Source organism: Salvia splendens, chromosome 7 (genome assembly GCF_004379255.2).
Source record: "Salvia splendens isolate huo1 chromosome 7, SspV2, whole genome shotgun sequence".
NCBI lineage: Eukaryota > Viridiplantae > Streptophyta > Magnoliopsida > Lamiales > Lamiaceae > Salvia > Salvia splendens.
The window spans coordinates 1,714,656-1,742,535 of record NC_056038.1 but is presented as its reverse complement, the minus strand read 5'-3'; the positions used below and the strand labels follow the sequence as shown (position 1 = coordinate 1,742,535).

At 41.1% G+C, this 27,880-nt stretch overlaps 4 protein-coding genes and 1 long non-coding RNA gene across 5 annotated transcripts; 3 read left to right on the top strand and 2 right to left on the bottom strand.

Annotated features, from left to right (window-relative positions):
* The first annotated feature begins 829 nt into the window (after positions 1 to 829).
* LOC121810251 (probable CCR4-associated factor 1 homolog 11) lies at positions 830 to 9,568 on the top strand. Its single transcript, XM_042211020.1, has 2 exons — positions 830 to 1,514; positions 9,207 to 9,568. The coding sequence occupies exons 1-2, from the start codon at positions 944 to 946 to the stop codon at positions 9,470 to 9,472; spliced, it is 837 nt and encodes a 278-aa protein (XP_042066954.1). The 5' UTR covers positions 830 to 943; the 3' UTR covers positions 9,473 to 9,568.
* Positions 9,569 to 12,156: 2,588 nt separating this feature from the next.
* Positions 12,157 to 13,707, bottom strand: LOC121810918. Its single transcript, XR_006052471.1, has 3 exons — positions 13,492 to 13,707; positions 12,534 to 12,647; positions 12,157 to 12,172 (listed from the first exon to the last, which is right to left on the bottom strand). It is a non-coding gene; the product is annotated as an uncharacterized LOC121810918 (long non-coding RNA).
* Positions 13,708 to 14,607: 900 nt separating this feature from the next.
* On the top strand, positions 14,608 to 17,305 carry LOC121741389 (nuclear speckle splicing regulatory protein 1-like). The gene is made up of 5 exons (XM_042134118.1): positions 14,608 to 14,758; positions 15,287 to 15,494; positions 15,631 to 15,753; positions 16,058 to 16,276; positions 16,508 to 17,305. The coding sequence occupies exons 2-5, from the start codon at positions 15,336 to 15,338 to the stop codon at positions 16,985 to 16,987; spliced, it is 981 nt and encodes a 326-aa protein (XP_041990052.1). The 5' UTR covers positions 14,608 to 14,758; positions 15,287 to 15,335; the 3' UTR covers positions 16,988 to 17,305.
* Positions 17,306 to 17,435: 130 nt separating this feature from the next.
* On the top strand, positions 17,436 to 19,595 carry LOC121741388 (probable aspartyl protease At4g16563). Its single transcript, XM_042134117.1, has one exon. The coding sequence runs from the start codon at positions 18,134 to 18,136 to the stop codon at positions 19,493 to 19,495; it is 1,362 nt and encodes a 453-aa protein (XP_041990051.1). The 5' UTR covers positions 17,436 to 18,133; the 3' UTR covers positions 19,496 to 19,595.
* On the bottom strand, positions 19,563 to 24,741 carry LOC121741650 (5'-3' exoribonuclease 3-like). Its single transcript, XM_042134502.1, has 25 exons — positions 24,450 to 24,741; positions 24,251 to 24,356; positions 24,088 to 24,164; positions 23,657 to 23,848; positions 23,465 to 23,584; positions 23,201 to 23,263; positions 23,054 to 23,125; positions 22,895 to 22,966; positions 22,647 to 22,814; positions 22,489 to 22,566; positions 22,385 to 22,422; positions 22,272 to 22,332; positions 22,115 to 22,192; positions 21,993 to 22,031; positions 21,829 to 21,921; positions 21,663 to 21,758; positions 21,501 to 21,571; positions 21,300 to 21,428; positions 21,115 to 21,232; positions 20,970 to 21,044; positions 20,751 to 20,893; positions 20,612 to 20,683; positions 20,447 to 20,522; positions 20,292 to 20,368; positions 19,563 to 20,217 (listed from the first exon to the last, which is right to left on the bottom strand). The coding sequence occupies exons 1-25, from the start codon at positions 24,591 to 24,593 to the stop codon at positions 19,722 to 19,724; spliced, it is 2,754 nt and encodes a 917-aa protein (XP_041990436.1). The 5' UTR covers positions 24,594 to 24,741; the 3' UTR covers positions 19,563 to 19,721.
* Positions 24,742 to 27,880: the final 3,139 nt, after the last annotated feature.

Below are 27,880 nucleotides of genomic sequence, written 5' to 3'. Positions count from 1 at the left end.
TTAAAATATCGATTTATTTACATATGGAGTACTATATTATTCACAACACATCATTTACTTTTAAAATTTTTAAAGTTGCATTCTATTAGATCTATTTATAGAAGTATTCAATGAGTTGTGTTATAGCAACACTCAGTCTTATTGTCAAACCACAAAACCACAACCAGAGGTCATTTTTAGATAATATAAAGGTCATTCTTAATCTGTTTCATGTCATGATAGTAAGTATGACCTAAAATGATCTGAAAATGACATCTATATTTTCAAATCCGGATTTTATAAAATGACATAAAACAAACTAAGCATAACCTAAAACAAACTAACAATGTCTTACCATGACCTAAAACAACCTAACCATGACGGGTTCAACAGTTCGGTCTTTAAAATTAGTTCGACATTGATTATAACCCAGTATTCAATTACTCATATTAAAATTATCTCTACATTGAATTGATTTGAAATTCACGGTATTAACAGTCAGAAAATAAGGCAAAGATTTTACTGTAATACGTCGAGAGATTATATCCAATCAAACATAATCTTGCTTAATTCATGAAACCGAACAATAGTAAATCAAGAAAACGGCTTGACTTTGACTCTTCCTCTTCTGACAGCCGTCATTGGACACGGTCGTCCCCCCTTTTTTGTTACTCCATGTCACACTAATTCAGTGCTTCTAATTTATCTGTTTCATTCAGTCAAAAACAACCAAACGCGTTCAACCCTTTTAAACATGTTTGTAGCAAACTGTTTTTTTTATTTAATTCCACTTAATTTAATCTTAGTTGCATCCCAACAATCATTCATTTATCCCCCACTTTCCTACCTTCTTCTTCTCTCCCTTCAATCTTCACATTATATATAAACGCCTAATCACTCTCACTCCTCACCCATCTCTAGCAAATCAAACTTATCCAAACTCACGAACTTTCCGATCTCCGACATGGTTTCCGACAACCTCAAAAACGGCGGTTTCAAACCTATAAAGATCCGAGAAGTGTGGGCCCACAACCTCGAATCCGAATTCGACCTCATCTCCGACCTCATCGACCAATTCCCCTTCATTTCCATGGACACCGAGTTCCCCGGCGTCATCTTCAAGCCGCCGCAATCCGGCCGCCGCCGCCCCTCCCCGGCCGACCACTACAAGCTGCTGAAGTCCAACGTCGACGCGCTGAGCCTCATCCAGCTCGGCATCACCCTCTCCAGCGCCGCCGGCGAGCTCCCCGACCTCGGCGGCGGCGAGCGCTTCATCTGGCAGTTCAACTTCTCCGACTTCGACGCGGCGCGTGACCCCCACGCTCCGGAGTCGGTCGAGCTGCTCCGGGCCCACGGGATCGACTTCGACCGGAACCGGGCCCATGGGATCAACTCGGCCCGGTTCGCGGAGCGGCTGATGGGGTCCGGTCTGGTCTGCAGCGACGCGGTCAGCTGGGTCACGTTCCACAGCGCGCACGACTTCGGGTACCTGATGAAGGCCCTCACGGGCGGGCGGCCGCTCCCCTCCCGGCTCGGGGATGATGGGGTGCGTACTAAACAAGCCCAACAGCAATGACGGCCCATCAGCCTAAAGCCCAAGAAAGAGTATCAGTTCGGCATGACTAAAGAGTATCAGTCCGGCATGACTAAAGAGTTCAGTTCGGCACAACCAAAGAGTTCGGCCCCAGCCTACAGCTCGGTAAAAGCCAACCAATCAAACTCTGCTCTCAGGTCGGCATCAAGCTCTACTCTCAGAACGGCAACCAAAGCAGTTCGGTCTCAGTAAGAGTTCGGCCTCAGCCTACAGCTCGGTAAAAGCCAACCAATCAAGCTCTGCTCTCAGGTCGGCATCAAGCTCTACTCTCAGATCGGCAACCAAAGCAGTTCGGTCTCAGTACTCGACCGAACAAGGAGTTAGTGGACCCATACAGGATTTCCACAACTTCCAACACACCCACTACCACGTGGTGTCAACTCAGGCCACGATCGTAGGCCATGACCTACGCTACATGCAGGACCTCCATGACCTCCACGACATCCACAACCATCATTAGTGGTGATGCAAGCCACGATCTTAGTTCAATGTATAAATAGAACTTAGATCAGATAGAAAAGGTTTAAGCTCTCTAGAGATAAAATATGAAATAGCAAGTCTGTGTTGTAAGCTGTAGAAAACAGATCAAGCAATACAACTCTGCCCTCTTTTCTTCCCGTGGACGTAGATTTACCTCAGTAAATCGAACCACGTAAATTCATTGTGTCGTGATCTTTATTCTCTACCAGCATTTACTAACATCAGAAATTCGCGGATCCATCACTGGCGCCGTCTGTGGGAAACCAGAGAACCAAATTTGTGATAAAGCGAATTTTTGACCCTTTTTCCACCCCAAAAAAAATGCATACCAGATCACATACTACCCGTAATACCGTTCGTGAAAACCATGAGGAAGCTAATCCAGCCCGCAGGTCCGGAAAACAGCCTCGGGAGACATCTACTTCCAGTTTTCACGATGAAGGAACAAGCCGCTCAAAAGGTCCACACACCGAGTCTTCCCAGCAGCCTGATTTGAATGAGGCTGTCAAGCTGTTCTTGGCTGAGAAGCAGGATGAGTTCTTAGCCTTCCTGCAAAAGAGCCAAGAGCCGAAGACGAAAACGGTGGATTCTCCTTCCTCATCCAGACATGAAAGTCACTACCGCAGTAGTGCCGTGTCTTCCAGGAAGAAGAATCCTCAACCCCGACATGTTCCTGTTCCTCCTCGGTACCGGAATCACAGGAGATCTCCATCTCCTCCATACCGAAGAGGTGTCGGGTTCGCCATATACGGAGCATTGAAGACTCCGTTCTCGGAGGATATCACCCGAACTCCCCTTCCACAGAACTACCGAACTCCGTCGATGACTTATGACGGGTTGGTGGATCCTCATGACTTCCTGGGACGCTATCAGTATAATATGGCGAACCAGGGTCTCAATGAGGTCCATATGTGCAAGCTGTTCCCCGAGCTGCTTATCGGGAACGCAAGAAGGTGGTTCGATAGCCTCCCCCAAGGCAGCATTAGATCTTACCGAGATCTAATGGATGCTTTCCACAGGAGTTTCTTTCAGAAAGCGGAAGCCCGAAGCACTTCGGCTCAGCTGCTTTCTATACGTCAAGGTCGCGACGAAAAGATCAGCGATTTTATGACGAGATTCCACAAGGAATGCCTACAAGTAGATAATCTCAATGATCTACTTGTCATTTCGGCATTCCAAAATGGAATCCTGCCCGGAGCTCTCTACAGAAAGCTCGTGGAATGCAGTCCGCAAACAACTCAAGAGATGTGGGACATTGCGGACAAGTTTTCTCGTGCCGATGAGGCAGACCGTCGAAAACGGTCTTTAGACAGCTCATCTAGAGAAGACAAAAAGAAGCCCGATCATAGCGATCAGAGGCTTCCTCGCCGAACACCTTCCCCACCAAAGGAGGGATAGCGGTCATCCGAGGTGATCGAAAAAGAGCAAGTGTGTTCGCAGATTGCGCTTAAAAGTGCCGAGTAATCAGTTCGGCACCATCAAGCATAGCAATCACAGCAGCCGGAGTCAGAGGCAGGCGAAATGACCGAAGTCACACCGGAGCCGAATTCGATGGTGTACGGCACTGAAGCCGTGATTCCGGTTGAGATCGGCATACCCAGTCCCCGAACTCAATTTCTCCTCAGAAATGAATGGTGACGGACTGAGAGCCGAACTAGATCTTGCCGAAGAAAGAAGAGAATTGGCCTGCCTAAAAGCAGCCAAGTACAAGGAGCAAGTAGCCCGGTATTATAACCAAAGGGTGAAGAAGCTGCAATTTCAAGTGGGAGATCTCGTCTTGAGAAACAACGAAGTAAGCCGAGCAGAAAAGCTGGGCAAGCTCGAACCCACATGGGAAGGTCCGTATCGGGTGTCAGAAGTCCTCGGCAAAGGGTCTTACAAATTGGCTCACATGTCAGGAGAACAGGTACCCCGAACATGGCACGTTTCCAACCTCAAAAAGTTCCATTTGTAAGAGACAGTCCGGTCAGTCAGTATTGAGTCCTGTTCGGTCAATGTGCTTTCTTTGGTTTGCTTGGTCTTTTTGTCTATATGCGTTTTGTCTATGCGTTTTGTCTGTCTATGTGCGTGTCGTCTCTTACAAATGTTGCTGAGGTATCTTGTTCTTCGAAGGCTGATCCCCTTTTTAGAACATATATAAGCTAACGATTGTGAGTCAAAGCTTCTAAGGAGGATACAAGACCACAATTCAGCTTAACAAGCACTTCGTCTGAAACGAACTGCAATAAGCCAACGATTGTGAGTCCAAGCTTCTCAGGAAGATACAAGACCACAATTCGGCTTAAGAAATAAGCACTTCGTCTGAAACGAACTGCAATAAGGGAAAGTCCGATCCACGCGATAAACCTCGCCGAATTAGGACGACCAAGTTCGGTCAAAGAAGTTTACCTCATAAGACCGAGGACGACCATGTCTAGTCAAAGAGGTTTACTGCATAAGACCACTTCGGTTAACTGGGAAAGTCCGATCCACGCGATAAAACTCGCCGAATTAGGACAAGGGAAAGTTCGATCCCGGCAACAAAAGTCGCCAAATTAGAACACAAACCAAAGACGAGTCCGGTCAAAGATGTTTATCTCATCAGACCAAAGACGAGTCCGGTCAAAGATGTTTATCTCATCAGACCAAAGACGAGTCCGGTCAAAGATGTTTATTTCATCAGACCAAAGACAAGTCCGGTCAAAGATGTTTATTTCATCAGACCAAAGACGAGTCCGGTCAAAGATGTTTATTTCATCAGACCAAAGACGAGTCCGGTCAAAGATGTTTATTTCATCAGACCAAAGACGAGTCCGGTCAAAGATGTTTATTTCATCAGACCAAAGACGAGTCCGGTCAAAGATGTTTATTTCATCAGACCAAAGACGAGTCCGGTCAAAGATGTTTATTTCATCAGACCAAAGACGAGTCCGGTCAAAGATGTTTATCTCATCAGACCAAAGACGAGTCCGGTCAAAGATGTTTATTTCATCAGACCAAAGACGAGTCCGGTCAAAGATGTTTATTTCATCAGACCAAAGACGAGTCCGGTCAAAGAAGTTTACTTCATAAGACCGAGGACAAGTACGATGAAATTTTTTCGCTAAGCTGTAAATACAGTGTTAGAAGCGAAAACAAAATTTCATTTTTCAAATCTTGTTCGGCATACAACTCAGCTACCCTACAAAATGGCGTTACGCTATTACAAAGGACTATTCTACTGTCCAGGGTTGCTGAAGTTAAGCCACCTATCTGCAAAATCCTCTGGAAGCCGAGTTCGGTTGTTCCGAGCAGATGAAGAATAAGCAGGTCGACGAGACGCTATCCTCGACCCAACACCTCTTCCGCGAGCCCCAGAAGCTCTAACCCCTCGGCGATGAAGAGTCTCTGCAATAAGCATCTGCTGATCTTGCTCGCTCATAGTCACAACTCCTCGGCGAATTTCAGTCCGTCCCTGTCTTGACGATTCCGGTTGCTCCTGAGCCCGTTCTCGTCTTGACGTTTCCGGCTGTTCCGGAGTTCGTTGTTGACTTGGAGTAGGATTTTGAACAAGGGAACCAGAGGCTTGATCTGGAGTGCGAGCATCTGTTGGCGGGAAATGCCTAAGGAATCTCTCGATTGCGGGACGCCGGGAAAGAATGATGTCGTACCGAGAAGCCCAGCGCCGTAATGATTTCACAACTTGTTGGCAAGCCGAGCTCTCCAGCGCATTGTTCCTCCGGAGTACATGATATTCCTCCCACAGTTCGTCAACTCGACTCTGAACATCTGATATGGTCACTCCCCCCGCGCACACGGATGTAATCCTCGTACGCAGTCCTCTCAGCAATGGTCGTATTCAGCTCGGCCTCCAGATCCTTCTTATCGGACTCTAAGTCCTTATTATCGGCCTCCAGCTTCACTAAACGAGCCAGAAGCTCGTCATTCTTCGTCTGATCGGCTATAGCTCTTTTCTCAGCTTCGTCTAAAGCCGAAGAGTACAGCCGTTTCCAGTGAAGTATCTCCATCTCCTTGAGTACAAAGCAGCTATATTAGTTCGGCAGCTGTACCGAGCAGATAGTAAAATACAACAGGAATAAAGGCGAGTACGAAAAGCTATACGAAGACAAGTGTAGAGAATTTTTCATTCACAAGGAAAATTTTTTACACTAGGAGGGCTTCAAGGCCATTTTACAAGGAAGAAACTAGACTAAGAGAAGGGAAACGAAATCATACTCCGCCAGCTTCGTCTCCGGATCCTCGGTCTGGTTCAGCTTCTTTCTCCTGAGCTACCTCAGCCTCGGCCTCGCATCCTGCCGGCCTCGCCTCCGCCTCCTGATCGGCTTCCTTCTCCGGATACCCGGCCCGCTCGACTTCGGCCTCCAGCTCCAGCGGCTCGGCCTCACCCTCTCCGTTGTAAGTCGAAGCGGGTGAAACGGGTCCCACGGAGGCAAAGATAGCCTCCAGGTTCTCGTCCCGATCAGCTCGACAACTCCGGACTCGGTCTGCAGAAAGCAGGACCGAGGATGAAGCGAGCTCCTCAAGGAGCGGCAGATTCTGAAGCCGAGCTGCTATCTCTCGGCTGTACAGAGGCAACACGACGTCGGCCCCCTGCTCGCCCTTATCGGTAATTAGCCTTACCAGACTACCGACAAAGGCCGAGAACTGGCTGCTCAAAAAGAGTCTCTCCGTGTAAACACGGAGAGCCTCCCCCTGGGCAGCCACGGCGGCAGCCTCCTTCTGAGCCTCCCGGTGCTTCGTCTGCTCTTGCAGGATGATGAGCTGGTTTTTGGCTGACCGGGCTTCATCCTGAGCCGAGATCCTAGCAGCTCGGGCCCTCTCAAATTTGGCCTCAGCCTGTTCGGCCAGACTACGAGCAAGATGCAACTTCTTCTGCATCTCCTCGTAGTCGTGGGATGCTTTGGAGAGCTCCACGGAGACGAGCTTGGCTCTCTGAAGATGAACAAGGAAAAAACTCAACAGAATGGCAATCAAAAAATGTGGAAAAGAAGCCAAGTCAGAAAGCTTACCTCCACAAAATTCGTCGGCCATTGAAAAGGCTCAGGGACGTGTTCCGGGATGTCTGCAACCACCTCGGAGATGACCAGGTCTTTCCCCGGCACTCTTGGGGACTCATGAATTTTCCCCTTCCCTTTAGCCGAACACGGCTCCGGCTCTTTCGGATCCGAAGAAGAGGTTTTTTGCCTCTTCGGATTCTTCTCGGCTTCAGACGCCGAGCGAGGGGCTCTCTGCCTCTCCGGCTCCACAAGCTCGGAGGACTTTCGGATAGCCTTATTCAGCATGTACACTGCCAAAAAGCAAGAAAGCAAGGTTAGTTTTCTTCGTTAAAGCAGTAGAGCATAAAGATAAAGAGAAATCCTCACCCTCGGCCTCTTCGTCCGAAGACGAGATGTCGAACACGACGTCGCCCTTGACGAGCTCAGACTCCGTGTATTGTTTCCTAACTATGGGAATCTTGTTGAGCTCGTCATCGAGCTCGTCCAACAGTTCAGGCCGAGGATGACGGATAACGGACTTCGGCCCTCTCCAGGGAAAACTAGGAGCCGCGGTCCTATCATAATAGAAGAAGCGGTTTTGCCACTTCGGCCACTTCGTTTTACAAAAGGCCCTAAAGGGCTGTACAGGGATCAAGTAAAACCAAGACCCCTTCCTCTTAAATTGAAAGAATTTAAGGATCGCCTTCAAAGACAAATCCCTTCCTAACCTACGGAGTTCGGCAGCGAAGGCCGACAAGTGCCTCCAAGAGTTCGGAGTCACCTGGCCTAAAGGAAGCTGAAAAAAATCTAGTAAATCTATAAAGGCAGAAGGGAGGGGGAAACGAAGCCCGCATTCTAAGCAGGCCTCGTACACGGTGGCGTAACCCTCCGGCGGGGAGTCAGCCCTATGATCACCGTCAGGTACCACCGCCTTCCCCCCAGGAAAAAAGTATTTTTCGGGTAGGGATATCACAGTATCCTTACTCAAAATACTATGGAAATACTCTACGGTCTTCTCCCCGGACTCTTTCCGGCCAGAAGACCCCTTACCGCCTCTCCTAACGCTACCCGACTCCGAAGAAGAAGAAGAAGACATTTTTCTTACTTTTTGAAGGTGAAGAAAGTCTGAAGAAATTCTTGAAAGCGGAGAGAGAATTTTCGCAAAAAAGAGAGTGCAGAAGAAGCAGTCGCAAAAGTGCTTCAATGATGAAGAAAGGAGGTATTTATCAGATTCGGCGAAGATTTCAAAATCGTCGCACCGTTTCGAATCCCACCTTTTCAGGATTCAACGGCCGGATTTTACTGTCGCATTTAATGCAAGGCACGTCCCCTGACATCAGCCTCCCCCTTGCCTTTATCCAGAATGCCGAAGTGACTCACTTCGCCGAAGTGATTCACTTCGCCCTTCGGGGGGGGTAGTGATGGGGTGCGTACTAAACAAGCCCAACAGCAATGACGGCCCATCAGCCTAAAGCCCAAGAAAGAGTATCAGTTCGGCATGACTAAAGAGTATCAGTCCGGCATGACTAAAGAGTTCAGTTCGGCACAACCAAAGAGTTCGGCCCCAGCCTACAGCTCGGTGAAAGCCAACCAATCAAACTCTGCTCTCAGGTCGGCATCAAGCTCTACTCTCAGAACGGCAACCAAAGCAGTTCGGTCTCAGTAAGAGTTCGGCCTCAGCCTACAGCTCGGTAAAAGCCAACCAATCAAGCTCTGCTCTCAGGTCGGCATCAAGCTCTACTCTCAGATCGGCAACCAAAGCAGTTCGGTCTCAGTACTCGACCGAACAAGGAGTTAGTGGACCCATACAGGATTTCCACAACTTCCAACACACCCACTACCACGTGGTGTCAACTCAGGCCACGATCGTAGGCCATGACCTACGCTACATGCAGGACCTCCATGACCTCCACGACATCCACAACCATCATTAGTGGTGATGCAAGCCACGATCTTAGTTCAATGTATAAATAGAACTTAGATCAGATAGAAAAGGTTTAAGCTCTCTAGAGATAAAATATGAAATAGCAAGTCTGTGTTGTAAGCTGTAGAAAACAGATCAAGCAATACAACTCTGCCCTCTTTTCTTCCCGTGGACGTAGATTTACCTCAGTAAATCGAACCACGTAAATTCATTGTGTCGTGATCTTTATTCTCTACCAGCATTTACTAACATCAGAAATTCGCGGATTCATCAGGGGAGTTTGCGGCCGCTCTGAGGGCGTTCTTCGGGTGCAACGTGTACGATGTGAAGTACTTGATGCGGTTTTGTGAGAGCCTCTACGGCGGGTTGGATCGGGTGGCCCGGGCGCTGGATGTGGACCGGGTGGTCGGGAAGTGCCACCAGGCCGGTTCGGATAGTTTGCTGACGTGGCATGCGTTTCAGAGGATGAGGGATTTGTATTTTGTGGAGAGGCAGCATGAGAAGTATGCTGGGGTGCTCTATGGATTGGAAGTGTATTGAATAGTGATTAGGAGGAATAATTCCTGATTTAATTAGGTTGATGGTGGAATTTGTTGATATTTAATCGATACTTCAATTTATTAATTTTTATGAAAACATGTGTCTCACTTGCTATTCAAATTTAACTTAAATTGTTAAGAGTATTGAACATAGAAGTATAGTCAAAGATGGAGGCATTAGTTTAATTAATACATGTGACAATAACGAACACCAATTTATTTAGGAGTTTTAATTTGACTAAGGAGCATAGAAGTATAGTCAAAGATGGGCCATGATTTCAAGTTTTGTTCTTGCTTGTCCGAATGATATAGAACAACATAGACTATACATATAGAGAGAGAGAGATGGAGGCTCTAACCATTGATCTTATGTAAAAACTACAATTAGGAATAGTGATTTTTAATTAATGAAACAATTTTGAGTTTTTTATACCAACTTTTTTTTAAACCTGGGGTTTCTAATCGTCTGTATATTTCAATATTCTCAGATTCCATTAAAACAAATTATTAGATTTAGAAAATATAAAAAGGGCAAAGTTTAAAATATCAAAAAAAAGACATGAAGTTTGATCAAATTTTAACCATAGTTTCGACAACTTTCAAATTGGTTAGAATAATCATGAGTTCTCTATTTTTGGCGATTTTGTATTTATGAAATTTTGTCTAATATGACAAAAAAAATACTATGTCGAATTAAACAATGTTATCTATTTGTAAATAAATCAACATATGAATTCTAAATAGTAGGTTGACAGACGAGTATCCATCTAATTTGCCTGGTTTTGGAAAGAAAAAACAAATACAAACAGAAGAATGATCATAATTCATAACAAGCTTTCAAAGATAATCAAAACAGAAGTCGAAATTGTCATAAAAAATTATTGCTTCTTTTGGTTATACCAAAATCATGCAATTTTATGTACAATTGTTTTTATCTAGACTTCAAATTAACCTAACACTAGCAACAAAGCAAAAAATTACCAAAATAAACTACTCCTTACTTACTTACTTTCTATACTCAATCTATATCACGATAATCAATCTTAAATCCAAAACAACTCCACATAAACTTTTTCATCCGTCTCGGCAACCTCGAACAAAGACACGTGCTCAAGGATCTTTGCACCGGACGAGGAGCCCCAGTCCGTCCATACAGCATTGCCACTCGTCTCAATAGAGAGTCTCCCGTGCCCGGATCGTACTTCCTAGCCCCCCTCAACGATGTATAATTTGATCGCGTTGATTCTCCAACTTCTTCGTCTGCGAAATTTCGATTTCTCACCAACATGTTGGATCTTACGAGTTTGAGATCTCTCAGCGAAGTGTATTTTGATCGTTGCGATTGTGCATCTTCGTCTTCAAAAATTTGGTATCTCGAGTTGAACACCCTGCTCTCCATGGCGCTTGACCTAGAACTACTCTGATCTAGGTCTAGTACCACGTTAGATAAAAAAATTTATGTTACCGTAGTATAAATATGATTTAGGTGATGATATATATAATTGGATATATTATTACTACGATGAATATCCGTAAGGAAGTAGAGTTACGATTGGAGTAGGATTGGGAGTCGAGTCTTATTTGGATAAGATGTACTCGTAAAATAATTTTTCGAGTTTTATCTTTGTTTTATTAGTACATAATAATACTCATATTCGAATCCCTAATTGCTTATATCTCATATAATTGATAAATTTTATCCGAAAGATATAGGTAAAAAAATTGTTTATCTTAGATTTTGATTAGATACGACAACTCACTATAGGTATCAGATTTTTTTGTAAATCTATGTTTTGGACTTTCATTTAATATTATACTGTTAATTGATTCATATATAATTATCACAATATTTATAACTATCTTATCTTTTACGCATATAATATACGAATATTTGGTGTTCATAAAGAATTTTTTACCCTCTTGTTTCTGATAGTATAAATTTCATTCTCTAATAAACCACAATAACACATAAAATATAATCTAATAAGTAGTACAATACTTAATAAAACGAAATAATTTCCAACTAAAAGATTTGAGATACCAAGAAATTCATTTGGTTTTTGGAATGTGCCTCTTTTTCTTTCTTTTTTTTGTTTTATTTTGAGCTTCAATAATTCTTGAACCTTCGAATTTGATCGAATTTCCACATGGGTTTAGCAAAGGAGTGTCTTTTCCTGAAATTTAACTTTCATAATATGATAATCCACAACTATAAATATTCTGCTCTAATTAAAGTTTTGATCTTTAAGATTTTTATCACATTTCAATATTGACGAAATTGCAAAAATATCGAAAAAATGCAGATGTCTAAACCAGTGCATAAGCAACTAAAATTTTCACAGGTGAATCAAGAAGGTATACCGAGTTGACAGATCTTGCTATCATTCTACAGAACTTATCTGCCAACTCTAGTTGAGATTATGGAGAAGATTTCCTCGCGCGAGGTTCGTTCACTTGAACAGATGTGCAAGGTCAGGATCATTCAGGTCCAGGTCCAGGTCCAGCCAGCCGCTCAAACGCATGTGTTCAATATAGTGGTCAGGGGGCTTTATGGCACGTGGATTTCGTGGAGTGAAGCCATAGATCCTCTCAAGATCACGAGCAAGCCAAAGAGTGTATGCACGGTCAAGAGGAGGGACAATTTTCAGCAACAGCTCTTCCTTCTTCTTCTCTTGCTTTGCGGGTTTATTTCCCATTGGCCCTAATAAGAAACAGGCATCAGAAAAAAAGGACGAAAAAAAGAAATCATGCCGGGTTAGAGTGGTCTTATACGGTATGTTAGGCAGACACTCAAGGATCAATAAACCTTTGAACTCATACGGATATCTCTCATAGTGTACTTCGTGCCCTCCCGGTGTTTATCCCTTTGACCTCGAGCCTAATGATATTGCTCGATTTCACAGTGCTAGTGATGATCACTGCTTTCCTTTCAGCAGTGTCTAAGGCAGTAGTACTAGATTACATAGACCATGACCACATAATCAATTCTTATGCTCCACTTAGCCCAGAGAACCCGAGAGAGAGAGAGAGGACAGCCATGCCGACAGGGAATCAATTCTAACCTATTTCAAATCAGTTCAACCTAACAAAAACAGGCCACAGATTGGTTGTGCTAATAACAGGTCTCCAATCTCCATGCTCTCTGCATTCTTTACATGCCACATAGATGAGTGAATCTACACGGACAGTGCGTTACCAGATGAGAATTAAACTACTGGTCAAGTAAAGAACGATTTCCAAACGACAAATAAGGCAAATCAACCAGGCAAAAACAGACCACAAATTGACAGGTCTCGTATATCCATGCTTTCTGCATTCTTTACATGCCAACAAATATGAGTGAATCCACGCGGACAGTGCGTTACATGACAATTATACCACCGGCATATAAAGAACAAGTTCCAAACAACAAATAAGGCTATTCTACGAGCCTACGAGGTAAAAACAGGCCCCAAATTGGTTGTGCTAATAACAGGTCCCCAATCGCAATGCTTTCTGCATTCTTTACATGACAACAAAGACGAGTGAATCCACATGGACAGTGCGTTACATGACAATTAAACTGCCGGGAAAGTAAACAACGAGTTCCTAACCACAAACAAGGCGTAGATGTAGCACTGAGCAGCAGGCAATTTTAGCAGAAGTTGCAAGAAGAAATCTCTTAAGTCAAACATCTGAGAAAAATTAGCCGTAAACAGGAACTAGGGTGACAATGCATCGATCTAGAATAAAGCTCAAGCTCTTCCATCTAATTTCATTAGCTTTTAGCTTATTTCCATCAATTTTCCAGTTAAATATACATATTCAGTTTACAATCCAGGTATTCACATTGAATCCACGAGTAAGTTAAAACCCAAACTCATCGATCAAATCACACATGTGCAAATAAAACTTAATTCAATTCAAACTAGGAAACGCAAGGCGCGCCAGCAAAGCTATGAGGAACAAATCAGGGCCAGATTTTAACGGAAGAATCGAAAGATTCACTCTTTGAAATGAAAAAAGTGGTAAAGAAATCACCTGTAATCGATCAATTTCGCAGTCGCTTGAAGCCGATAATCACGAGACGACTGAAAAGAGTGAGGAATTTTTAAATTAAAATAATTTATCTCATTTGTGTGGTCAATTTTCAATTCGAGGAAATACAGTTCAATTTATTTAAGATTAATTTTTTTAATTTAGAACCTAAAGCCTAAACTCAAGAGCTCTCTCTATTCATACATTCACATTTTTTTGGTAATTGAATAAAAGAGTCCCATTTGATACCTTTTGTGTTTGTTCGTTGATCAAAGAAAATTACTAGGAAACAAAACCGGTGAGATTGAATACGGGTTATCTTGAAAAGAGATAGTTGGTTGTGCTTGTAATTGATGGTAGATGAGAGAGAAAAGAGATAGTTGGTTGCATCATGGAATATCGAATTTAATAGAATTTTTCGATCCTCATGAGTTGACGATGAGACTGATCGACAATGTTCCTAGGTCCATCATTGGATGGGTCATGTTTCATTCTTTTGTAATAACAATTTTTTATGTGATAGTAGTATAAATTTTTAGGATAAATAATCTCATTTTAGTTTTTTTATATTACTTCTCGTGTCCTTTAAAAATAGACTACATTTGTCATGTTAAGATGTCCTTTAAAAAGAGACCAATTCTATTTAAGAAAACTTTATTCTCTTTAATGAGGTGAGTCACATTCTTTAGTAGTATTTCAATCTCTTTTTTTTTCTATCTCTCGTACTTTATCAATCATGCAGTAAAATCTGTGTTAGATTAAAATGTTGTCTATTTTTTAGGACGGGGAGAGTACTAGGTAACATTTAATTATTTTTTAAAGTACTACTCCCTCCGTCCCATAATAAGAGTCACCCTTTGACATTTTAGTTCGTCTCACGATAAGAGTCAACTTTTTTTTTTACCATAAATGATAATTAGGTTTCATATTTCACTAACTCACTTCACTCACATTTTATTATAAAATCAATATAAAAAAATGATTTCATATTCTATTAACTTTTCTAAACAACTATTCTTTACATCTCTTGAATGGGATGGAGGGAATATAAACTATTTTTATGATTTATAAAAAATACACTTACTACTATTATTTCATTTATCTCGAAAAATACTTCTTTCCCCTTTTCCTATAAATAGTTATAACTTAAAATCTACCACCGCGAGCGGTAGCGCTGACCACCATCCACTCCACTCCACCCCTCCTCCGCCCTCACCGGTATCTCAATTCTCATCGTCGGAATTGCGAGTAACCTACGAAGGATTGAACGGTGAGATTTCTATGTATTTAGTTTTCAACATGGCGTAATCTGTATTCTATCTCTCTTTATTTTTGCATTTTAATTTTGATTTAGGGGATTCAGATGTTAGACATGCTTTTTGTGATTTTGTTGGCTGTTCTATCTCAAGATTAATCGGATGGCTTATAGTCTATCAAGCTTGCCTTTTTTGTTTGTTTAGTTCTTCAATTTGAATTGCAAATTCTGAGGTAGGGTTTCTGGGATTAACTTTGGGTTCATGATTTAGGCTTAATCATTAGTTTCATTATCTGATTTATCCTCAAGCATAAAGAATGATTGTCCTTTTATCTTGTCAAATCAAGAGAAATCAGAGGCAACTAAGTATGGCAATTGCTTCTTTTCTTACCTGCTCTGGTTGGGAACGATTGACCGTGTGCCTTCCTAGGGCTTTCCTATAAAAATGTGAAAGTGTTTTGCTTGATTTGTATGAAGCTCCGTATAAGTGCTACTATGATAGTTGGTTTTTCAATTGAATACTCATATTTTCGATTGTTTTAGGTTTTGAGGTTTGGCAGTGTAGAGAGCAGCTTGTGATCGGAAATAGAAGATGTCAAAGTACGGCTTGCAACTTAGAGTTAAGCCACAGCAGAAACCGCCAGCGAGGCCCCCGCCTCCAAAGGTGCTCGGCTTTGATGACGACGATGACGATGATAATGTTGAGAGGGACATTTTGCGTCAAGCCTACAAGAAAAAAACTCACAAAGATGTCAGTCTTCTTCTACTGTAAAATTTAGTTTGGTTACTTACTGATATAAAGATTCCATTTTTGTTGAATTGTATTTTTGCGATGGGCAGACTTATATGACTGTACTTTTTTTGTTTCCATTTTGAATTCTCAAAAGGTTGAAGAGCAGCATAAGAAGGTTCTTGAAGAAGACCCTTTGGCGTTTGACTATGATGGCGTATATGATCAAATGAAGGAAAAGCAAGTTCGTCCCAAAGTGGAAGATCGACAAGATAGAAAGGTATTGTCGGAGTATTGTTTTACTTGTTAAGAAATGCATGGTAGATTCATATTGAACTGTCTCTGGGAACGCGTTTTGGTGATTTCTGATCCTTGCACAAATAAAATTTTAGTGTCTAGTAGTTTTATTATTGGCCATAGTACAAAAAAGTAAAAAAAAAAAGAAATCGTAAGTTAATCTTTGACTACAAATGGATTTACCTCTACATTGATCTATTCCTATATGCTATGCAAAGTCTTTTGATTATGCAGGTGATAGATTTTGGCTTGCAAATGATCAACTAATTCTGTATATTCATTTGCAGCCAAGATATATTCAAGGACTGATAGACAAGGCAAAACAACGAGAGAGAGAACATGAGATAATATATGAGAGAAAACTTGCCAAAGAGAGAAGCCAAGATGAACATCTCTATGCAGATAAAGATAAGTTTGTTACTAGTGCTTACAAGAAGAAGCTAGCAGAGCAAGCCAAGTGGATAGAGGAAGAGCGGCTTCGTGAGTTGCGTGAGCAGAAGGAAGATGTAAGTTGAACTCACTTCTTCTCTTCTGATGATAGTGTTTTTTATAATTCGTGTAATCCTGTTTGCTTGTAGGCGACTATATGGATAAGTATGCTTCTTGCCAGTGCTCGGCTTTGTTTTTGGCTCACGATATTATGAATCTCATAATTGCGCACAGCTAAAACTTCAAAATTGGAGTTTACTGTTTGTAGCATATTATACATTGTAATTTTTGTTTCTATGTTTTTATAGGTTACCACGAAGGCTGACCTCAGTGATTTTTATTTCAACCTATCCAAAAACGTAGCATTTGGTTCTGAAGATGCCGACAAGGGGAAATCTAAGAAGCATCCCGATGAAAAGGCGGTTCAGCCAACACGTCAGGTCTCTCCTGCGACAGCTGGTACTAGTTTGGATTCTTCAAGGATGGCGAAGACTCATCAGGATGAGATTGCCGCGCATCATTCTCCCAAGGACAAGCCTCATTCTTCCATTCGAGATCAGGTTGCAGATGAACAACCAGCTCGTAACCTACCAAGACCCGACAGTCAGAAAAGAAGTGAGGATGTGGCATCTGCTGCAGGAGACCTACCGGGACCCGACAATAATAAAGGAAGCGAGGAAGCAGCACCTGTGGCAAAAGACCATCACAAGAGAAGCGAGGATGCACTGGCTGCAGCAAAGGAGCGATTTTTGGCTAGAAAGAAAGCGAAAACACAAACGACTTTGTGATAACATATGCATCAGCATTTATTTCTCTGTGTCCCAAGCGTCATTGTTGAAGTCAGCAGATGGATGTAGAAACTGCTGCTTTGGTGTAATGGTAGCGAGTGGAACGAACACTCAGGTACGCACGCACATGGTTGGAGTCTGGTTGGCATTTCTGTCTGCCAATCTCATATGTAAACAAAAAATTCTTCACATGTTCCATTGATGTGTGCCCATGTGGTTTGTTACCCACTTTAGTTCCACGCTGCTCAATGTGGAAGTTTGGTAGGGCAGACATATCGTTGTCGTGATGAATATCATGAATTATTGCTTGTTATATAACCTCATTTCTCCCACTATAGGTACTGCTATCTTACAGTCTTGCTGTGTGCTTTTGTAAGGAGGTATGGATTTATTAGTACTAGTGACGATAAACGTTTGACTATGCCCAAGTTTGGTGTTGATTTACCCATCACCCATAAAAGGGTATAGGAGGAAATGTATAATTAAACCTCATGTCGTCCACAACACACACCTCTTGTTATTCGTTTTGAAGAGTAAGTTGGTTTTTGAATAAACAACCTTTAAACTTTACTAAAGCACATATTCCAATAGCCTAGACATTGATTTTGTATTTATATAACTTTCTTTAACGTGCAAAAGGCAATCCCACAACAAAATCATAAGCAATATAGAGTGGCAAAACTACCATTCCTCCCATATGTAATACAAAAGTAAATGAGGTGGGAAAAGGTGATATTAACCCTTTAGCAGCTTCATGATAACAAAAGATCTATTTTAGATGAAGTGTAAAAGTAGATTCTTGAAGCAAAGATTGCACCTTTTTCACTTTTTTTCTAATCTTTTGCAGATTCTTGAAAATTAATTGCTGCCATTTTGGAAGTGAGCAGTAAACAGCATTAGATGCAGTGGATGGAAGTTGAGTCCTAACGGCTACTGTACAACCTCCAATTATTGAATGCTAAATTGCTAAATCACATTAACTTGAAGCCTAGGCCCCACTTTTGCATTCTGTCATCACACCTTCCCCCTTTTTTGCCACTCCATTGATGGCTCCATTCACATGCTCACTGACAGTTGTTGGAGTCAACACAAACATGGTTAAATAAGAACATCCAAAACAGTCCCACAGATTCCACCTTCAACACAATGTCTTCTTGCATTGTGTTCATCTTCTTCTCTCTCTTTCTCTCAGCCTCTGCATCCCCCATTCCCATTTCCCTCTTCACCACTCTCCCACACACTGATCAGCCGCTGCAGAGGCTGACTCAGCTAGCTTCGGCCGCGGTGGCCCGAGCCGGCCACCTCAAGAATGGCAAGAACTCACCCCCCTCCACCACCCCTCTCTTCCCCTTCAACGGAGCTTACACCGTCTCCCTCAGCTTCGGCACCCCTCCTCAGTCGATACCGATGATCATCGACACCGGCAGCAGCTTCTCCTGGTTCCCCTGCACCAAGAGATATGTCTGCAGAAACTGCTCATCATCACCCATCTCTTCCTTCCTCCCGAAGCAGTCATCCTCAGCTAGGTTTCTAGGATGTATGAATCCCAAATGTGGCTGGCTTCACAAGCCGTTTGACCCGAACTCCAGCTGCCAGGACTGCCAGCTGTCGTCGAAGGCGAACTGCACACAGATATGCCCGCCGTACATCCTTCTCTACGGTTTAGGCTCCACCGGTGGCGTAGCCATGGTAGAGACCCTCACCATGCCCCACGGGAAAATCGAGGATTTTCTCGTGGGCTGCTCTCTGTTTTCGTCCAGCCAGCCCGCGGGCGTGGTCGGGTTCGGGAGGGGCGTTTCATCCCTCCCGAGCCAGCTCGGCCTCAAGAAGTTCTCGTGCTGCCACGTCTCTCACAAGTTCGATAACAGTCCTAAGAGCAGCTTCCTTGTGATGGATTCGGATTCGGATTCGGGCGCGAAGACGGCCGAGCTCAGCTACACGCCGCTGCTGAAGAATCCGGCGCGGGACGACGAGGGTAGCGCGGTCGCGGATTACTACTATGTCGGGTTGAGGAGGATCGTAGTTGGAGGGAGGAAGGTCGAGGTTTCGTACCGGGACCTCGTCCCGGATTCGGGTGGCAACGGTGGGACTATAGTCGATTCAGGGTCGACGTTTGTGTACATGAACAAGGCCATATTTGAGGTCGTGTACGGCGCGTTCTCCGAGCAGGTGAAGGGGTACAAGAGGGCGGCCGAGGTGGAGGGCGCGACGGGGCTGAGGCCGTGCTACAACATCACGGGGCAAAAGGATTTGAAGATGCCTGAAATGGAGCTGCATTTCAAGGGTGGGGCAGAGATGGTGTTGCCACTGGAGAATTACTTCTTTGTGGTGGATGATGGGGAGAGGTCTGTCATGTGCCTGACCGTGGTCACCGACGACACATTGCTCGGGCCGGATCTCGTGGGCGGGCCCTCTGTGATCCTAGGAAACTTCTTGATGCAGAACTTTCATGTTGAGTATGACCTGAGGAATGAGAGGTTTGGGTTCAGACAGCAGTCTTGCTCATGAGATACTAGGAAAGATTAATCAGATATTGTGGTTTCATAAATTATACTATATGTAACAATAGTTTGGGTAACAAATTTATACTATCACATTAATTGTTTTATACCAATGATAGCATAATTCAACATATATACATTGTGATTGTACACAACAAAAATGGATCCTTAGTTTCTTGATCCCAAAAAACTATGATAATATTATAACCAGAGATCAGACATACAAAAACTGTCTACTGATCTATGTTCCGAGGCCACCAGCCTCGACATCGTTCCTGACCACGTCCTCCATTACGAAGAAACGGCTGACTTGTTCGCTGTACTTGGCCGCCATGGCCCAAACCACCACTTGGCACAAAGGGCCGAGTCATGTGTGATGACTGTCTCTGGCCGCCTTGGCCACGGCCAGCATTAGCCACAAACGGCTGATTCGCATACTGTCGTTGTCCGCCAAGGTTTCTTGCCCCAATATTACCAGAGGGATTTCGCACCCTCCAATCAGCGTTAGCAGGATCACCACGACACTGCCAGAAATTGCTGTCACTTTGTCTATAGCTCGACGTGGAACGATCATGATCATCCCTCCTAAAAGATCCAGCCGGTTGCTGACGGCCAATGTTACCATGGTCATGACACGAATTCTCTTGAGGCACGAAAGTTCTTCCTCGACCAATACAGAAGCCACGGCCCGCAGATTGTGATGCAACGTCTGATTTTTTATAGTGTGGCCTGTTTGAAGATTTTAGGTCAGTTTAGCAATGCAAGAATGAATGACAGATAGATACCAAGCGAACTACACGCACATTTGATTGCGCCACACTCCATGCCCGCGGTGCTCATGCCAAAGAACGATTTCTGCTAAGTCTTCTCTGCAGACAGTCTGCAAAGAAACAGTTGATGGAGATTCTTGATCACTCCATCAAAAAAGCATCTCTCAGAATAGAATTAGATTGCTTACCTTTTCAGGTAAGTTGACGCCTTCAAGAAGTCGAGGAACGAATTTGAAACACCGAGGGATCTCATAGAAAATGCATCTGAATCAAAGCAGAGAAAATTAGTGAAAATAAAGGAAAGAAAACTAAACTATATATCTCATTGCAAGGAGTGTAGTTTCCAGGCTTACATATCAGATTTCTCGTCGTCATCCCTTTCAATCTGATCACTCGTTACATGTAACGTACCTTCGATTCCTTTGCTGAAATTGATTCCATCATCAGAATCAACACAAAGATACAGCAACATGTTCAAGTCAAGGATCTTACATATGGCTGTGGATCGCGACTGATCCCTTGATCTTCTCCGAACTCATTCTCACTCTGCACGACGACAATTCCAGCCTCAACTCACTCGAATGTCTCAGAAACAGACGATGATGGGTCTCCTCATTCCGGATCTTCTCTTCATCCTACATTTTATCACAATTGTCAAATCATACTGAACATTTTAGAACCAGAAACAATCAGACTTCGGCAACATTTTACCTTCAGTTCATTTTCAACTTTCTTCGTCTCCCCAAGAAGACGCTCTTCGTCTATAAACGGAAGAATACATATGCCCTACTCAAGATCAAAACACTCCACATTAGCAAGTATAACGACTTTGAATCTGCAAAAATTTGTTAAATACCTGCCACAAAAAACGCATCCCATCGACATCCATCTTGAATTCTATAGGATATAAGTCGATGATCTTGGATTCTCCGTCAACCATAAGACCCCTGTATGCCTCAGGCAGTGCATGAGAACTGCGGCATAGTTCTCGTTAGCCTAATACCAACGTATTGTAAAAAAGACAATGTTGAGTGACACTACCTGCTCGGAGGAAGTACTCCCATTAGCTGATCAAACGGCTTAAAGGGGAAGCCTTTCTGAAACTTCACCTTCACCCGAGAGAGCCCTCTGAAGTCTGACGCAAACGGGCCATAATGGTACGGAAAGAACCTAAAACGCAACCGCAGCTCAGACACGATTTTAAACAAGGAATCAGCCATATGAAAGAAGATATACACCAACCATGTAAAAGATGGGACTTTAGAAAAATAATACAACAGCACCCAACAAAGACCTTTTCCGTACTCTGCAACCTAAAAACGGAACATAAAAGTAAAAGTGGAATCGGTATCAAGATGAACCACTGCATATTTCTTGATTAAATCGTATATCACACAAAAATACCACAGATTTCCTTGTTGATTCCATTTCTATTTGGGTGTCGGTGTAGAATTTTTCGTTGTAGTATCGCTGCCTCCAACCCGGGTTTCCCAGTTTCAGCTACGAGAGCCGTTCAAAGATGATTGCGTTAAAGAGATAAAATTAGGGAATATATTCGCAAATAGCATACCTTATCAGCACATAAGCCATCTTTAAACATATCAGATTCTCTTTTTATTACGTCTTTGACCTTTTGCTTCAACTGCTTCGTATTTTCCATAACCTGATATAAGAAATGAAGTGTAATTATGCACAGAACCATGAATTGAACGAAGAACACCAGATTTTGGGTACCGTATCAGCATCTTCTGCCGGAGCAGAAATCTTCAGTTTCTGCATAAACAACGAAAACTGAGGATGTATTGATGCACAAAACTACATAGAAGGTTAACTAAGAAGAAATAAAAAAATAGTACATCAATACGTGAAATGTCATGCATGACCAATATTTCGGATGAGGTTCCTTCATCCAGGCAGTTCTGTTCCTCTTCTTGCTGAACCAAAATGAGATACGACGTTTAAGTCCCGATACCATAAAAGCACTATAAAACAAGAACACGATCTAAAACTCACAGCATCTCTGTGCTCAGCAAGCATTCGTCTCAGTTTTTTTTCTCTGATATCAGCTCGTTTACTGAAGATTTTCTCCTCGTATGCACCAACAGCGAGGATGAATCTTTCTACACGACTCAGCTTTATGTAGCCCCCCGTTTGTATCAGCTATCTGTTTCAAGTCCCAGTATGAACAAAAACACCAAATAAAACACCCTAAGTTGAAAAAATCAGTTACCTTTTCCATATTCACTAAATAGCCACCAAAATTTTGGAATTCTTTCTTGTACACATCGATCATCAGATCGATACAGCCCTAAAAACAAGACGAGAAGAATTTGATTCATAGACTCACGAAATTTCAGTGATGATTCAGATAAAAGATAACTAGAGAACCTCATGCAATGAAAGGCTTGGAATATGGGGAAGAAAATCATTCCCAGCAAAGAAGCAAATGAAGATGAAATCATCAATGGCTCTTTCTTGATCAAATTCAAATTTGTCGAAGCCGGGAATTTCCATATCTAGAGATAAGTATTCTCTCAAAACAGACACATTCAAAAACTGCAAACACAACAGAATTATATTATCAAGAGAGAAATAGAAATACCATCCTTTCACAATAAGTTCTTGCATCATCATACCTGATACGGTTTTCGCTTACTGGCTTGCCACCTAGATTCCTGACTAGAGGCCGATTCACGACTCAAAGGTTGCTATTCAAAGACAAACCACATCAAAGTAGTTAATCAACAGCAACAACAAAAATGGCATACAAGTGCAGACATTAACCAATCGAATACCTCCTTAACAGAATCAACCAATGCACGGCCAAAATTCCCATTTCTAAGTTCTCCATTTAGAGGCAAAACCTCCTGTTAACAACATATTACAACTGGTTATGAAAACCAAAAAATATACAAGGAAGAATGCAGGAGACTGACACGAACCTCTCTCAGAATCGAGAAATGTGCTTCATGCGTGGCTAACGCAAGCATGATTAAATCAGCATCCTACAATAATACACAGTCTTTAATTATTTTGGAACTCTATATGGATCATGCAATCGAACTGAATCAATCTAGCCAAAACAACGTAGTCCATGAGCTTTTCAGCATTCTTTCATTTCAGTATTTACATTCTCACATTTCAATTCTATTTTTCAGAATACCAACACAGCATAAATCGATGTTTAGGAAATATTCTTCAATTACCAGACCATAGAGGCAATGCCTCGTGTTCGGATCATATTCAGACGATGCACGTTGTGCTCTGATAAAGCTCATTATTTTATGCTCCCCCTCCCCAAGAGCCTTATCATCAGACAAGATAACCTTCAACGAAACACAATGTCAAAATCCAATTATTGCAAAACACAAACAAAAGGATAATTCGAAACAAACAACCTTTATGTTCCCCCAAGCTGGATCCTCTCTCAACCGTCGTTTCACATAGCTTCTCAGATTCTCAGACAGCAAGTGCATGAATTCAGTACCGGGAGTAATCACGTTAGAATCCAAAATCTCTGATTCTTGTTTAGGAAGAACAACTCTCCCTTCACCCTCAAACTGCTTCCTCAACTTATCCTCCACTTCCTCCTGCAGCAACAGTCGAAAATAAACGACTAAGGGACCGTTTGGTTGCCATGTTTACTCCTGACTAGAGGTCATGTCTATTCTTATCTCTTGTTCGGTCACCTTCATCACAAAAGCTCAACACGCGACAATGTATTCTAATTTTGGATTATCTCATATTTTATCTCATTATTATCTTATCTAAGGAACCGACTGCCACCTAACTGAAACACGGAATCTTGGAGCAGAGGAAGGAATCTTACAGCATGTTGGTAATCTTTAGCAGAACGGAATCTTCTAGAGCGTTGCTGATTCATCTTAGCCCTTGGAGCAACACCATCTATGAATGAAAATGCATAGAGAATTATAAAGCAAGGAACCATGTTTTCAATGATCTTGATTCGATTTAAGCCTCATAGTTCATACCAATAGCCATGAACAGCAGTTGACGAGGTTTGACGATGTCGAAGAGACTGTCCACGTAATCATGGATTCGCCGAAAAACGTCGTCGACGGTGGTCGGAGGAAAAGGCTGAGGACCAAATCACAAAGTAAAAACATTAAAAAAAAAGTAAAAAGGGAAAATGATGAAGATGAAGATGAAGTTTGAATAGAGCTAGCAGACATCATCATCGGGGTGGAAGCAAGGATGGATTAATCCATTCATGTCGAGGTATAAATTATCGAACTCCGGCGGGTTGGCGGCGGCGTCGGATACTATTTTGGGGTATTTGTTGACGAGCCAGCGATAGAAGGAGGGAACGCCCATTTTTGATGAAGAAATACAGCTTCAGAAAGTGGAAGAAGAACGATCAAGTTTAATCTTTGGATACGTTAAATTACTACTCCCTTTGATTTTGGGATTTGATTGATTGATTTTGGGATTTCTTTATTCGAAACTTTATTGGAAGGATTGCTTCAATTTTTCGAGTGCACTTACTGTGGCGGGCAGATAACTGCGACGGTTGGACTTCTTTTTACTTTTTTTAAAATTTTTATATTTATTGATTTTGAGATTTATTTTTATTTCGTTTGGAAAATAACGTTATATAAATGATTCGTTATTCGATTGGTATGTCTGATATAATGTTATAAAAGTGATTCGTTATTGAATAATTACAACTAAATCTACTAATGTAAACTAAAATCTTGACCGTTAAAATTTTCAGATTTGATATTAACTTATGACAAATAACGTCCAGAAAAGAGGATTGTGATCAAGATAGAACCATTCTTAAACGTAGAACCATTCTTAAACGTAGAACAAATGCCAAACGGGGGTCGTTAGATCTTTTAATCCAATGGTGTTGATTTGCACAACAACTTCTCATTACAACCAAAACTATTATTAATGGGTGAATGCAGAGAAGTGAAAAAATAAAGCATGCATGGACTCTTCTTCGTTTCATTCATTCTTCCATCAATATGTGAGTTTTTTCACATGTTGAGTCCGGAATGTCGTGAAAACATAGTCTAATATGTATGATTTTTAATCTTGACCGTCATTTTTTCCTCATCCAATGAATAAAATATGTAGAGTTCTAGGTTCTACACTTAAGAATGGTTATGTCTTTAACGCAACCCCCAGAAAAGAAATTGTCAACATTTATATTTTATTGATATCTCCTTCCGATCAATTAAATATGGAAAATTTAGGAATTAAAATGAAATTTTATGTAGTGTTATTTTATGAATTAATTAAGAGAGTGTGAAGTAAAGAGATAAAAAAATATAGAGATAGAATCCAATGGCGTGGTCGAATAGCATGAGACTCGTCCATCCTTAACCATATAGTCAAGCATTTGGGCGTGGAGCTTCTTTAAATCCTTGAGCCAGTTATCGCAGCTATTGAGGTGCCTAAAAATCAGCGCGTGGAATAGTCACTAGGCTCACCAATGAATACCCTTAGTAATTAAAAAAATAGAGATGAAATTGTTTCTATTTTAGAAAATGTTTCATTTTTAATAAGACAGTCTAAAAAGAAAAACATTTTATTTTTACTAGGATGGAGTACTATTTATCACCTATTGACTTCAAAAATTTAAATCTACTAATTCATTATGTTAAAATATTTTTAAAAATTGATATATAAATTAGAATATGTTTAAAATTTCGTAATTTTTTCAAATTGTGGTTCTTTTTTTAATGGCACTGACATGTTTCGTTTTTCGCTAAATATTAAGTATGTTTCGTTTTTCGCAATACCTATAGACATTTGCATATAAAGCTGTGTATTAGTATTTGCTTATGCCAAAATTTCAGCTTGTTTTTTTTTTATTGTAACTTTCAAATATGACTGTACAAATTCCTGCTCCATCTTCGAGGATCTATTGCAATGATTCTACTTCTTCGGATTTCAAACGTTGTTATCTCCATATTCCCAAAATAAATTATACTAGTACCTCTAAATACACATTTATTATTGTTGTGAATTTGGCTATAAATTTCTAAACTTTCCCACAATAATTGTAAATGCTCATTTATTATTGTTGCTAATTTAGCTATGAATTTTTAAATTTTTGTCAATTTCAGTTTTCATACCAACATTAAATTAACGAACTAGTACTAATTTGGTATTTCGCATACAAACTATTGATTTATTTTAACATCTTTTTAGGTCCACGAACTTTACTAAGGTATCATTTTAAGTCTGTGAACTTTGAAAATATCATTTTTGGTCCATCAACTACAAATTAATATTATTTGAGTTATTTTGAACTTTTTTTCGGACGAAAATACCATTAAGGTCTTCAAATGGCAACTTGGACAATTCTTTCTCCACGCATCTTGACGGCAAATTTTTATATTTAAAATTCAATTTGGATGGTAATTGATCTCCATTTTGAAATTCATATAAACAATACTCCAAATGACAATCCAAATTAATATAGCTATCTAATTCCAAAATAAATAAACTAAATATAATTCACAAATCACCTATAGTAAGTTCTTAAAATGCAGTTTAGATTGAAAAAATAAAATAAAGTGTCAAGTCCCAATTCACTACACCCTAAATAATTGGTCATCTAATAATTGAAAAATTAACACATATTTTTTAAGGCAAATTTTAATTATATTTAAATTCAATTTGGATGGTAATTGAATCAAATAGTTGTAAAAAAATGTTAGACTCTAGGTCTTTGACGCAAGATGAGTGGCGAAAGAATTGTCCAAATTGTCATTTGAAAGCCTTAAGGGTATTTTCATCCGGAAAAAGTTTAAAATACCTCAAATAATATTAACTTATAGTTGACGGACCTAAAATGATATTTTCAAAGTTCACGAGCCTAAAATGATACTTTGGCAAAGTTCATTGACCTAAAAAGATGTTTCCTCCATATTTTAATTTTGCAATCAATCAAAATATTTTGCAATAACATTGTTTGATGACTTATTTATGTAATATTCCCTCTGCCCCCGCTTTAGTAGTTCCAGTTACTTTTGAGCACTCGTTTTATAAAAATGATATAAATAGTTAAAGTGGAGAAATGGTAAAGTAAGATAGAGATAGAGAAGACTCATATTTATACTATTATCTCTCTTACTTTACTATTTTTCCACTTTAACCATTTATTATCATTTTTACAAAACGAGTGCTCAAAAGCAACTGAGACTACTAAAGCGGGACGGATGGAGTATTATTAGAAGTTAATCAAAATGACATGACGTAATTAGACATCAAAACAACATCATATTATACTATATATTGAATTATCATTTACTATTAAGCAATGTCAGCACAAAATTTTTGAATGATTATAAAAATAAAAACAAATTTAATAGTAATAATTTGCTAATTTAAATCCAAATACCGATACATCTGCCTAATCAATGCGCAGATGCTCCAGCCCAATATAAGTTTTCAATTCAGCCCAATTAAAATAAATTAAATAAATTTAGCATTGAATAGCCCACGGCCTACTTCCTGGGTTTCTGCGGCCCAATATTCCACTTCGATCTTGACTCTTATTGTTCAAAATATCAGTAATAATGAAACAAATCCAAAATACTACTCCATGAATTTCTAAATAATTTATGAATAATTAAATAATCATA